Source organism: Antedon bifida, chromosome 10, assembly GCF_963402885.1.
Source record: "Antedon bifida chromosome 10, ecAntBifi1.1, whole genome shotgun sequence".
NCBI lineage: Eukaryota > Metazoa > Echinodermata > Crinoidea > Comatulida > Antedonidae > Antedon > Antedon bifida.
This window is the reverse complement of record NC_136235.1, coordinates 251,157-263,639: the sequence shown is the minus strand read 5'-3', so window position 1 is coordinate 263,639 and position 12,483 is coordinate 251,157. Positions and strand designations below refer to the sequence as shown.

General features: G+C 32.0%; 1 protein-coding gene across 3 annotated transcripts; it reads left to right on the top strand.

Annotated features, from left to right (window-relative positions):
* Positions 1-12,453, top strand: LOC144853858 (structural maintenance of chromosomes protein 6-like). Of its 3 annotated transcripts, XM_078711710.1 has the most exons (22): positions 1-61; positions 499-624; positions 1,034-1,145; positions 1,515-1,620; positions 1,710-1,989; positions 2,138-2,239; positions 3,300-3,754; positions 4,153-4,317; positions 4,504-4,682; positions 5,015-5,190; positions 5,298-5,405; positions 5,718-5,914; positions 6,122-6,281; positions 6,400-6,627; positions 6,770-6,907; positions 7,057-7,175; positions 7,433-7,532; positions 9,010-9,168; positions 9,365-9,523; positions 9,865-10,017; positions 10,107-10,204; positions 11,022-12,453. In XM_078711710.1, the coding sequence occupies exons 2-22, from the start codon at positions 505-507 to the stop codon at positions 11,119-11,121; spliced, it is 3,414 nt and encodes a 1,137-aa protein (XP_078567836.1). In that variant the 5' UTR covers positions 1-61; positions 499-504; the 3' UTR covers positions 11,122-12,453. The 3 variants fall into 3 exon arrangements, with proteins under 3 accessions (XP_078567836.1, XP_078567838.1, XP_078567837.1); XM_078711712.1 differs by lacking the exon at positions 9,010-9,168; XM_078711711.1 differs by lacking the exon at positions 9,365-9,523.
* Positions 12,454-12,483: the final 30 nt, after the last annotated feature.

Here is a 12,483-nt window from a genome sequence, read left to right as displayed (position 1 = left end):
GATGGTGGATGGATGAATTGAATTCCCGCATGTTGTGGACTTTGGAAAGAGTCGTTAAAAAGTACTGTTTTTTGTGGTGTTAGGCCTAATGCTTGTTTCACTTATAGATTTAACTATTTAAAAATCAGTACATAGCATTGGTAGCATAATATAAGGCTAGAGGTGTGCTTTGTTTAGGCCAGTCTAGGCCCTAGCTAACTAGGCCTACCTAGTAGTCTGGCCCTCTACTCTATCTAGGCTGGCTGGCTAGGTTGCGAGTTGTGCCTGGGCCTGTGTAGTAGTGAAGTTAGCTAGGCCTAGCTAGTGATGGCCAACATTTAGGCTTAGCCGCGCCTGGAGAGACTTGAGATTATGCGAATGAATGAGAGTGCCAATTATTTATTATTCCACTTTATAATTATGATCTAGCCTAGGCTATTTTTAGTATTTACACATTATTATATTAGTATTATTTCAATATTAAACATTGCTTTTCTTTGGTTTTACATTACTAAACAGATAAAAATGTCAGTTGTGAAACGGACATCACAAAATGGTGAAGGTGATCCTACGAGAAAAAGACGCAAAACTGGAGAGGGAGACAACAGTGATCCAGACCCAGACTTGGATGCAGAGGAGGAAGAGGTGTTATTTCAATCATGATTTAATTAACTTTTAATTGATATTGATTGTTTTTTGTCTGATTCAAATTTTTTTTCAATTTTAGTGGTATTTGTTAGGGAAATGCAAATAGTATTTAAAATTAAAATATCAATATATAAATTGCAATCATAACAGAATTGAATAATTTCAAGCCTTCCTATGACAAAAATTAATTGAATTGAACCAGGTGATAAGATGTGAATTAACTCATTGGCTCACAGGAAAAATAATGAATGATGAAATATTAAGTTGATTTTATTCACTATTTCAATATTGTAGTAGCCTAGTAACTGAAAAAAAAATGGAGTGGAGAAATGAAGCAGTATGGCATAACCATTGTAAGAAGTTAGAATTCAATTTATTAATTAATAAGAATAATACTTTCTTTCAGGGTAATTCAGTTGGAATTATTGAGAGGATAGTACTGAAGAACTTTATGTGTCATGGTCATTTAGACTTCTCGTTTGGTCCAAATGTCAACTTTGTTGTTGGTAGAAATGGAAGTAAGTGATATATACAATGTTGGTGGTGTTATTTCATCATTAAATTACAACTAAAAAATGTGCTGTCGTTTGCTGTGTGTCTAAAATATTGCAAAACAGCAAAATACAATTATATTTTGTTACCTCAACAAATACAAAAATGGTATTTGGAATGAAACAAATAGAAAATTTTGTTTTAATGAAAGATATTTCTAAACACTCTGTATAATGATTATATTTCATATATCAATCAACATAGAACTTTAAAATATTGGGAAAAAAACTATTTGATGTCATTGCAACTACTTGTAATTACCTATTGTAAAGTGAATTATGTTGTTTATGAGTTTAATACTGAATATATGATTTTGTTATTAAATTGTATTATAGGTGGTAAGAGTGCTGTTCTGACTGCTTTGGTAGTAGGTTTAGGAGGAAAGGCTAATATTACTGGACGAGGATCATCTATGAAAAACTTTGTTAAAAATCAAAAAAGGTAATCTTAATATATTTAAAACTTGTATAACATAGTTAAGTTTTTATATGCAGTTATATTACATTATTAGAGGTATATTTTAATTTCAGTTATGCAGAAATTACAATCAAAATTAGCAATCAGGGAACGGATGCATTCAAGCATGACTTGTACGGCAACTCAGTGACTGTGATACGTCGAATTAATCAAGATGGTCAGTCGTTTTATAAACTAAAAAGTGAGAAAGGTGCAGTTGTATCGACAAAGAAGGAAGAGCTCACCCACCTCCTTGACCAATTCAACATACAAGTGGACAATCCAGTCTCAATTCTAAATCAGGACACGAGCCGTAACTTTCTTCAATCAAAGTTACCAACTGACCGCTATAAGGTATAAATGTTGACTCGATGTAGTCTGTGCTTGCAGCTCAGTATTCAATGTTAAATGATTATTATAGCATGTCTGCCTTTAAGTTATCCTGTCTGATTGCCACAAATACTGATAATATTTGTTATTTATATTAATATTTATATTCCAGTTTTTTCTGAAGGCAACACAACTTCAGCAAATGACAAATGATTACAACACAATTCAGGAGCAAAAGGATATCATGGAAGGAACATTAACATGTAAACAGGAAGTAAGTATCTATTTATGTATTTAACATGTTAACAGGAAGTAAGTATCTATGCGTTTATCATGTAAACAGGAAGTAAGTATCTATGTATTTAACATGTAAACAAGAAGTAAGTATCTGTATTTAACATGTAAACTGGAAGTAAGTATCTATGTATTTAACATGTAAACAGGAAGTAAGTATCTATGTATTTAACATGTAAACAGGAAGTATCTATAGGGAGGTTTCGCAACCTTACGAATACGATAACGAAAACGGATACGTCACACATTCTGAAACTTTTGAGCTGATCCCCATTTCATATCCGTAAAGCGTATTCGTGTTTGACGAATATCACCAGTCATATTCGTAACTACAAAACGAGTATAGTTTTTGATCTATTTTGCACATTTTGCATTTGAATCAGGAATGATTCATGATTATAATATAATTATAGATTTATTGAAGGTAATTTACTAAAGTAGTTTAGTAAAATGCCTGGTCAATTTTGATAAATAGCAGTTTTTAAAGTCCCCACTCGCTTTGATGTTACGCTAGGCCTAGGCAGCTAAGCACTAAGCAACACGTACCTGCGCTTCGCTCAATTTACCGCAGTCATATTTTGGACGGCGCCCTGAATATTTCGTTGCCATGCGAAACAGATTTTTACTGGCTTACGAAAACGAATACGTGTGCGTGACGTATCCGTTTTCGTTATCGTATTCGTAAGATTGCGAAACCTCTCTATTGTATTTAACATGTAAACAAGAAGTAAGTATCTGTATTTAACATGTAAACCGGAAGTAAGTATCTATGTATTTAACATGTAAACAGGAAGTAAGTATCTATGTATTTAACATGTAAACAGGAAGTAAGTATCTATGTATTTAACATGTAAACAGGAAGTAGGTATCTATGTATTTAACATGTAAACAGGAAGTAAGTATCTGTGTATTTAACATGTAAACAGGAAGTAAGTATCTATATATTTAAAATGTAAGAAGTAATTAAATATTAAAATATAACTTGAATTGCTTTGGAAATATTTTCTTAGTTAAATATCTAATTTTATCCTAATTGTTAGAGTCTGGAAGAACTTGAAAAGGACGTTCAAGAAAAGAAACAAAAGTTTCAAGATTTGACTGCTCTTAATGCACTGAAGGAAAAGAAAGAAGAACTAATCAAGATGTCTGCCTGGGCTCAAGTTACAGTGATTGAGAAACAGTTAGATCCTATAATCAGAGATATAAAGAAAGAAGAAAACAGAACTCCAAAGTTTGATCAGAAAGTAGAAGAGTCTGAAGTGAAGGTGAATCAAGTTGAAGCTGAGTACCAGGAGATTGATACATCGTTGCAGGAACATTTACAGATGGCGGAGGATTTGAAACCAGATCTTGACCTTGCCAAACAAGAACGTGATGAAGAGAAATCAGGCTTGAAAAGTATTCAGAATAACTTAAAACAAACAAGAAGTACATTAAGAACACTGAATGATGAGAAAAAAGAACTAGAAGATGAGATATCAAAACTACAAAACACGTAAGTAAAAAAAATGTCAAAATCGGCACTGTGGTCATGTTACAAGAGTTGTGAAAACAATATAGATTATATGATAAATCTCCTAGAAAGCCATTTTTGCCCTGACTGTAACTATAGATTATGAAAGTACATTGAAACAGTAGTAGTTCTTAATAATCTATTTATAATACACATCCCAATTGACATTTTGTTTACAGAGTAGTATACTTAAATTGATGATGTTAATTGTGTATCAAATTGACATACTTTAATCCAATAATGTTTGATAGAGACCATGCAACCTCTATTCCAGTACAATTCAACCATATTGTTGCAGACCTTAAATATAACTCTAGGACGAGAGTTGTAGTAAATAATCTAACCAGTACATTTTATAGAATTTATAATATTACTAACAGAGCTCATCAAGATTATGAAGAAGAAAGACGTTTACGAGTGGCATCAATTGAAGAGAAGAAAGAAGAAAGGGAAAGTTTCTCAAAGACATTGGCTGATAAAGAACATGAGCTCAGTCAGTTTACTTCCTCAGTCAGACGAGACCGTGCTCAATTGAGTCAGTTAAGGTATGTAAGAACATGAGCTAAGTCAATTTAGTTCCTCAGTCAGACGAGACCGTGCTCAATTGAGGTATAAACATGAGCTCAGTCAGTTTAGTCACACGAGACCGTGCTCAATTGGGTATAGCAAAATAACATATACAGAAGTTATTAGTAAATTGTATAAATATTAAGTTATTTTATTTGATAAAGGCAACAAGAAGAAGAAATATCAAGGAATTTGAGAGATCAGAATGTTCAACTGAATCGTTTAAAATCAAGTCAAGCTAATCATATGAAAATATTTGGGGATCACACACCACGACTACTAGAAGAGATCAACAAAGCTACCAGGAATAAACTTTTTCACAGAAAGCCAAAAGGACCTATAGGTATGGTTATATTTTATTTATTTTATTCAATTTTCAGGCACAAACAACAACTTATAATACATGACAAGGGTGCAGCACAAGAATTGGCTGTCTATAGAGAAATAACCTACAAGAAATTGAAAGGAATAGGAATCACTGGTAAAACCTCATTAAGCTCAGCAGCTCAAGCGGAGATGTGGGAAGACTTCTCATTGGAGCAGAAATAAATAATAATATATTAATTTTACTATTTATTATAAATTATAAAAACTGCGAACAGTGCGAAAAAGTAAAGACATGGAAAGAATTTTATAATTATAAATGATATTTATGCTCTATTTTATACTCTGTAGGATCACATATTTCATTGGTGGATGAGAAATGGGCACTTGCAATTGAGTGTTGTTTAAAAAGTTTGGTGTATGCTTACATTTGTCATGACTATCAAGACGAAAAGACATTAAAACAAATTATGCAGCGAGTCATCCCACATAGCTATAAACCTGTTGTTATTGTGTCGTCATTTGAGGTAAGTTATTGTATTTTATATGTGCAACTTCTCATTAACAATAAGTAACACTACCAGCTTTGTTCTTTTACATTAATTCAACAATTTTTGAATTTTAATTTTTTTAGGACAATAAGTATAGTGGGCTGATGAAAGTTCGTTCAACTGAGTTTCCCTGCCTTCTGGATCAGATTAAAGTTGAAGATGCTGATGTCTTTAACTGCTTGATTGATCAGGTAAGACCTAAAGGACCTGTCTGGGTTTATCAATATTTGTTATTTATTTCATACACATCCAACAGTTGTAACTCGCCAATTGCCAATATTTATTTATTTTTATTTTACCTTATTTATAGAGGGTGACCTTAAACAGCGTACAATCTGTGTATACTAGTACACCGGGGTAACTCCCTATAAACTAGTGATTATAAACCATAGTGGGGATTATGGAGGTGATTAGCACTAGGTCAGGATTGAACCCTAGACCTTTGGATTAGAAGGTACCAAGCTTCAGCTCCACTACTAAGTATTTGTGTTTTTTATTTATAGAGAGGCATTGAATCTGTAATCTTAATTGAGAGTGGAAGGCAGGCAAGAGACTACATGTTTTTGTCACCACCACAGAACTGTAAAGAGTGCTTTACTTTAGAAGGTGACCAAATTTATCCTGGTAAAAACCAAAGATCGTATGCATCAAACCAAACTAAAGCACGAGTACTTAAGGCTCGCTTAGAAGATGAAGTCAGGTAACATGCTCTACAACAAGCATTGCCCTAAAAAAGTACTGGTACTACATACATTTTAATACCAAAACAGTGCAACTGTAGTTAGTAAGTCACATGCATGATTTTGCATGTTGAAATAAACAAATTAAACTTTTGTCTTGCTAAGGGATGTGGTCATGTGATGTATTTACAATAAACACTTTGATATATTTATGTTTATTGCTATAGAGAGACAATGAATGAAATAGAAGGGATTAAACATAGTGGAAATGTGATACAGGAACAGATGAGGGAAATAAATAACCGTTTCAAACAAACACAAGGGCAAGAGAAATCTTTAGCAGTCCATTGCAAGAAAATACAAGCCAAGATTAGCCAGTTATCAATGGCAAGTTTGTTTTACTTAATAATTAGTTATTATTAGAATTACTAGAAATAGGATTTTAAGAAAAACTACTTCTTTATTTTGTCTTATTTTTGTTTCCCATTTTGTTATTGTTCAATAGGAAATAAATGAACTAGTTTCAACCGAAGAGCCAGCAAATGTGGACGTGAGTACTTTAGAAGGAGAAGTTGAAAAGTATTTGTTAGAAATAGGAGCCTTGCAAGAAGAGTTTGAAATAAAAGAAAAAGAATTCAAGATCAGGCATGCTAGACTAGAAGAACTGCAACAAAACTGGAAACAGAAGGCAGATGAATATGGTGGCATAGTGAATGATATTGAAGCAAAACAGGTTAGTTGTTAAAAGTCCTTAATTATTGGTATAATAATACTGTACACCTACATAGAAATTGTGTATGGAGTCACAATGCATAAAAATGAATATGACTCCAAATAAAAAATGACTCAAAATACAACTATAAAACTATTTGTAGGATGACTTAAAGAAGAAGTTCACAGAACTGGAGACTGCTAAGCAACACTCTAAGCACTACAAAGACAAGAAAACTGAGCACCTGCAAGTACTCGTTGATCTAAGCCAGAAAGTGGAGGCTAAAGAAAAGGAGATTGAGGTATGTTCAGATGAGATCATGCTTTTATATATTGTCATTGTTTTCAGTTGAATTTTAAGCATAGTTGGTGACAAAGACAGTCACAAAAACAAGAACTGAGAAATTCATTTACACCTTCACATTTTATTTTATGGATTGTCTTTTTTCAGAGTGCAAGAGAAAAAGCAAGTAAGATATCGGCGGAGAGAATCCCTACTCAGAGGAAGGCTCAGAACATTGATTCTGAAATACACCAGATTACTAGAAGAATTGAAAAGGAACGTCAAAGGTACAATTCCATGTATAAAAACTAATATTTTAACATATTGGTCTTTGAAACAGCACAGTACTGTGATTGTAGGCTTTTGAAACCATTTTATTAAAAAAAAATTATTAATTATCAACACAATATCTACAGCTTTGATTGTGATGGGTTCGCAACTGCCTCTCTCCATAGTTCTGGTGATTCAACACCACTACCTTCTTGGTTTACACAAAACTTATTACAGGACATATTTTGAGATGAGAATTGTTTGTTTTTTTTAGTCGTGGTGACCCAGAACAAATAACAAGAGAGTATTACGATGCAAAGAATAAATTCTATGCAATTATTACTCAAATGAAGCAATTTAAAGCATTTGTAACGGTAAGTTAAAAAACTGTACAATGCCCACATTCTAATAAACAAAACACATTTTCTAATAATTAGGTTTAAATATGTATAATACTTCACTAATCTGTATACAATTCACTGTAAATAAGGAATCCTTTTTTACTTTATAATGCACACACTGTAATAACAAAACACACATTTTCTAATAATCAAGTTATAGTATAATATTATCACTGCACTAAACTGTACTGCATATAATTACAATTTGACTGGTGATGGATTTGTTTAAACTGTATGTGTGTTACTAATGGAGATGAAAGGAACATTCTGGAAAAACTAAACTTGGTGTCATTCTGTATAAATACTATGGAAGTATTGATTGAGGTTAATGTCATTCTTTGTTTTTTCTTTTTCCTGTCCAAAAGCAAATTTAGCTTTTTTTATGTTATACCTTTCAATTGACATGTTCCACAATAACCAACAAAGAGCACAACAACTTTTCTTATCTTTCAACTTGTTTCTTCTGAAAGCATCATCGCGACAAAACCGACATTTAGCAAATCAGAATGACGCAAAATGTGCACTGTACTCTACTTTGACATTAATTTCGTCATTTCTATGTGTTTATGTTTGTTCTTTTCTTTAATAATTGTTTAAATATCTAATTAATCACTGTAAACCTGTATAGGATATTTGTATACTAATCTAACTTACTCTAAAATAATAATTTTAAATTTTACTTGAATGTGAACCGTATCCATTAATCAACTAATCTCGACATGATCTGGACGTTCCATAACAATTTTATCATTTTTTGTAATGCTTTCGCATATTTCTTATTTATTTAACAAACAAACCATAAACATAAACAGAGGAGAATTAGTCAGGGCTGCTAAAGTAAACAAGATTACTATAACTTAAGTTAACAGTAAATAAATTGATAATAAACAATGTACAGTATATACAAAAATATAAAACAATTATTATATACAAAATGTATAAAATTAGATACACAAAATATGACATATAAGATATTCATAGTATTGTTCTGTTTGGGAAAATCCTCCCAATTTTTATAATTTGACTAATAATTTTTTACCAAATTATTACAATTATTTTTTCCTATTGAAGGGTTGACTCGCATACCCTCTAGCCTAACATTATTAAACATAGATCCTTTATTTATTGGTCGCAGTGCTAATATATTTCTGGAAAACTTCGATATTTAGGCTATGTAGAACCGTTAAGCAACAATTTGTTTATCAACTTCAGTCAGAGATTCCAAAAAAATTTCCTTCACTAAAATTACATCAGTGAGTCAAATTTGTTTTTGTTGTTAGCCCTCTATATATAAATATGTATTAAAAATATGCACCAACATTGGGTAAAAATTCTAGGTGCTACACACGATTTATTTTTTTATATGATTAAAATACTCGATTAATCAATACAAAATTACTATATTACTATTATTTTTAGAGAGTTTTATTTTTGTATTTTATGATTTTAGAAACTTAAAGAATTGTTAAAAACGAGAAGACAAACATACCTTGAATTTAGACGATATGTTGCTATGCGAGCTAAGTGTTATTTTGCGATGATGCTATCACAAAGAGGCTACAGTGGAAAGATGTCGTTTGACCACAAAGATCGACAACTACATATTGTTGTGAGTCCTCATATAGAAAGAGACAAAATTGCACCTGCCTTGCAAATAACAAATTTATAAAACTATTTACAATAAAAAAAACATTTCACAGTCCTCAAGAACCTAAAGTTCTATTGTAAAAAGGCAGGTGAAATGTTGTTCTCTTTCAATGTTGTTAAATATATTATAGAAAATAGTTTCTGTTTTTTTATCCAAGGCACTTGATGCCTGTCTAGAGGACAGAAGACGTACATATAAACAATTTCGTAAGATAATTGTTGTTAGTGTAAAATTATGTTTTATAACAATGATGAACGAAAGAGGATACGAAGGCAAAGTAACCTTCAATCATTCAGAGGGAACCATTGATTTGAAGGTGAGAACAATATTCACACAATAAGGTTTATATTATATTTATGATAAATCCAGGTATTTCAGTAAAATAAAAGGTACTGTATGTTGATAACAAATCTTGTAAAAATTAAAAAATTAAATTTTTTATAACAGTTGGAAAATTCATTGCAAATTAAAAGGTTGCAAAAAGACAAAGCCAAAACAACTTAAGCAGGACTTCTCCCTTTCACCAAATTCCAGGAAAAACAATGATGTATTATATCAAAATCACTATGAATTATTTAGCAGTCCTAATTTACGTACAATTTTAGAAATATGCAATTACTTTTCACAGAATTAATTGGGTGTTTTCTTGTTTTTTAGGTACATCCACATCAAGGTCAAGGGTCAGCACAAAAGGATATGAGAGGATTGTCGGGCGGTGAAAGATCTTTTTCAACAGTGTGCTTCATCATGGCATTATGGGAATCAATGGAATCGCCATTTAGAGCATTGGATGAGTTTGATGTTTTCATGGTAAGATTGTATTAATGTATGTTTTGTACTCCTTCAACATGTTGATGAATGCAAGAATGTTGTACATTTGTTGTTTTTCTTTCTGCCAGGACATGGTGAATCGCAAGATAAGCATGGACCTGATGTTGAAAGTTGCCAAAGAGCAAAAAATGCGCCAGTTTATTTTCTTAACTCCACTTGATATGAGGTAATGAGGACACTTAAGATCTTGCGTCTTAATTTTGTCATCCATGTTTTAGTAAAAGTGTTATAGGATCAATAAATATTTAATGAAAATATTTTCTATAACTTATCGCGGAGAATTTCGCTAATGACCAATTTTATTGCATGCAACCAAGTAAATCATAAACAAATGCTGTTGGTAGTGGGTTTACGTTTTTAAACATCAACGTTAGCCAAAGGATTTTTGAGCAGCAAGAATCTAAATACAATTAGGTAATACTGTAGACCTAAGCTCTTTTTTAAAAACCAACTAGGATACCAACTAAATTAAACAATGGCAGTTTGGAATGTATGTTAACAGTGCAGTTTAAAATGTTTAACATGCAGTAGGCTTACAGTTAGTTAGTAGTAGTAGAACAATAGAATTCTTTTACAATTCAGCCTTCATTCATATTCTGATATCCAGAATCCTCATATCACTCTTATTTGGAACAAGTTGCACTCCAAATTGTGCAATTTAAATTCATCTATAGGTTGTTTTAGGAGTAAACTACTTTAGTTCAACATTAAATTTGTTCAATGTGGAAATGTATCAAGTTGGTAAATTTCTTGTAGACGTTGTAATAGTAGATCGTAAATAAGTTTTTTTTTTTTTTGTCTTGTTTTGAGTTGACCAACTAGCAAAGGTGTTTAGTACCTGTTTGGTCTTTCTTTGCCCTTATATTTGTTTGTATTGGGCAGAAATTTAAATAAATAACTAAATATAAATACTTTAAGGCAAAAAAAAAATGATGATGATTAGGATTTTGTTGATTAACATTATATATTTTATATGTTCACAGTAAAATCAAAGCCAATCCACTTGTCCGTATTTCACGCTTGAATGATCCAGAGAGGAATCAAAATGCTTTGCCATATGAAGCTGTAGAGGAAGGCAATTAGATGTTTAGTACAAAGAGTTCTGTTATGATCGTCTAAAACTGTGGAAAGACCATTTCTACATTGTTTAAACATTTATATTTTGTTTAGCCTTTTTTAACACTGTTATACTGATGTTTGTTTTGTTAAGAAATTAATAGAATAGAATTGCATGCCTTAGGTTAAACATTGTTACTGAGATTACTAATTACCAACCGATCAAAGCACTCAATGTGAATTCAGCTAAAATATTTGTAAAAATAAAGTGACGAGATACCCAATTTGTATTGACAGGGTGCATGTTTAAGTTCATACTTAGCATGTTGCTCGTTGTTTAATTTGAATATTGAGTAGAAAGAAAGTGACGAGATGCCCAATTTGTATTGACAGGGTGCATGTTTAAGTTCATACTTAGCATGTTGCTCGTTGTTTAGTTTGAATATTGAGTAGAAAGAAAGTGACGAGATGCCCAATTTGTATTGACACAGGGTGCATGTTTAAGTTCATACTTAGTATTTAGCTCATTAGAATTGTTTAATTCAAATATTGAGTAGAAAGATAGTGACGAGATGTGGAAGAGCAGTAAATAGCTGCAGTGATAATGGCTGGTGCAATAAGAGAGTTCGTGTTTGTATTAATGGGACAAATACATAACATTTAACTTGTTTTTGCCATTTTTATTTATTTTATTTTATTTTATGTCTTTAGGCAATGTGGCCAAGGATTACCAATAGTGAATTAATCACTGTCCTATCAGATAGGTGGTAATCCCCCTGATACAGGGGCTATTGTGTGAACCAGTTCACCGGGGTAACCCCCTACTCTTCTTCGAATAATGAACTGGGTTCTTTAAAGTACACACAGGTTATAACTGTGTACACTGGACCTACGGTTTATAGTCCTTATCCGAGAAGACTTGTTCCACCACCAGAACTAGGAGCGAGTCGGCCTCGAACCCTTGCCGATGTTGTTGTTGGCTCTTTAGGTACGGTAAACGGCGCCCCTGCCTTAACCGCTCGGCCATATGACTATTTTCATCAACCAGTATACATACATTCCATGTATCGAAATGGTGCTTTATAGAACCCTGGAGATTTCTTACTGTACAACGTAGTCAAATTTTAAAAAGTAATTAAATTTATACTTTGCATGGCATGTTTAGTGTTTTTTATAACGTCAAGCTTTTACCAAAGATATTTCTTTCGTATAAAAGGCTAAAGTTTGTATACGTATCTTTTGTACTAGTAGTGTATGTATTTTAACAAAATATTATATTACGTCGTATATTAATTACTAACATGACATATTATCGTTGATACAGTTGAGTGTACTGATATTTATTTACAATAAATTGCGTTAAAAGAGATGCGACTTATTGTTTGTTGT

What these genes read in the sequence shown, in the direction of transcription:
- LOC144853858 (XM_078711710.1), top strand. Translation starts at nt 505, where the DNA reads ATGTCAGTTGTGAAACGGACATCACAAAATGGTGAAGGTGATCCTACG. An exon ending in GCTCAATTGAGTCAGTTAAG is followed by an intron (nt 4,318 to 4,503) that starts GTATGTAAGAAC and finishes TATTTGATAAAG; the next exon opens with GCAACAAGAAGAAGAAATAT. An exon ending in TTAACTGCTTGATTGATCAG is followed by an intron (nt 5,406 to 5,717) that starts GTAAGACCTAAA and finishes TTTTATTTATAG; the next exon opens with AGAGGCATTGAATCTGTAAT.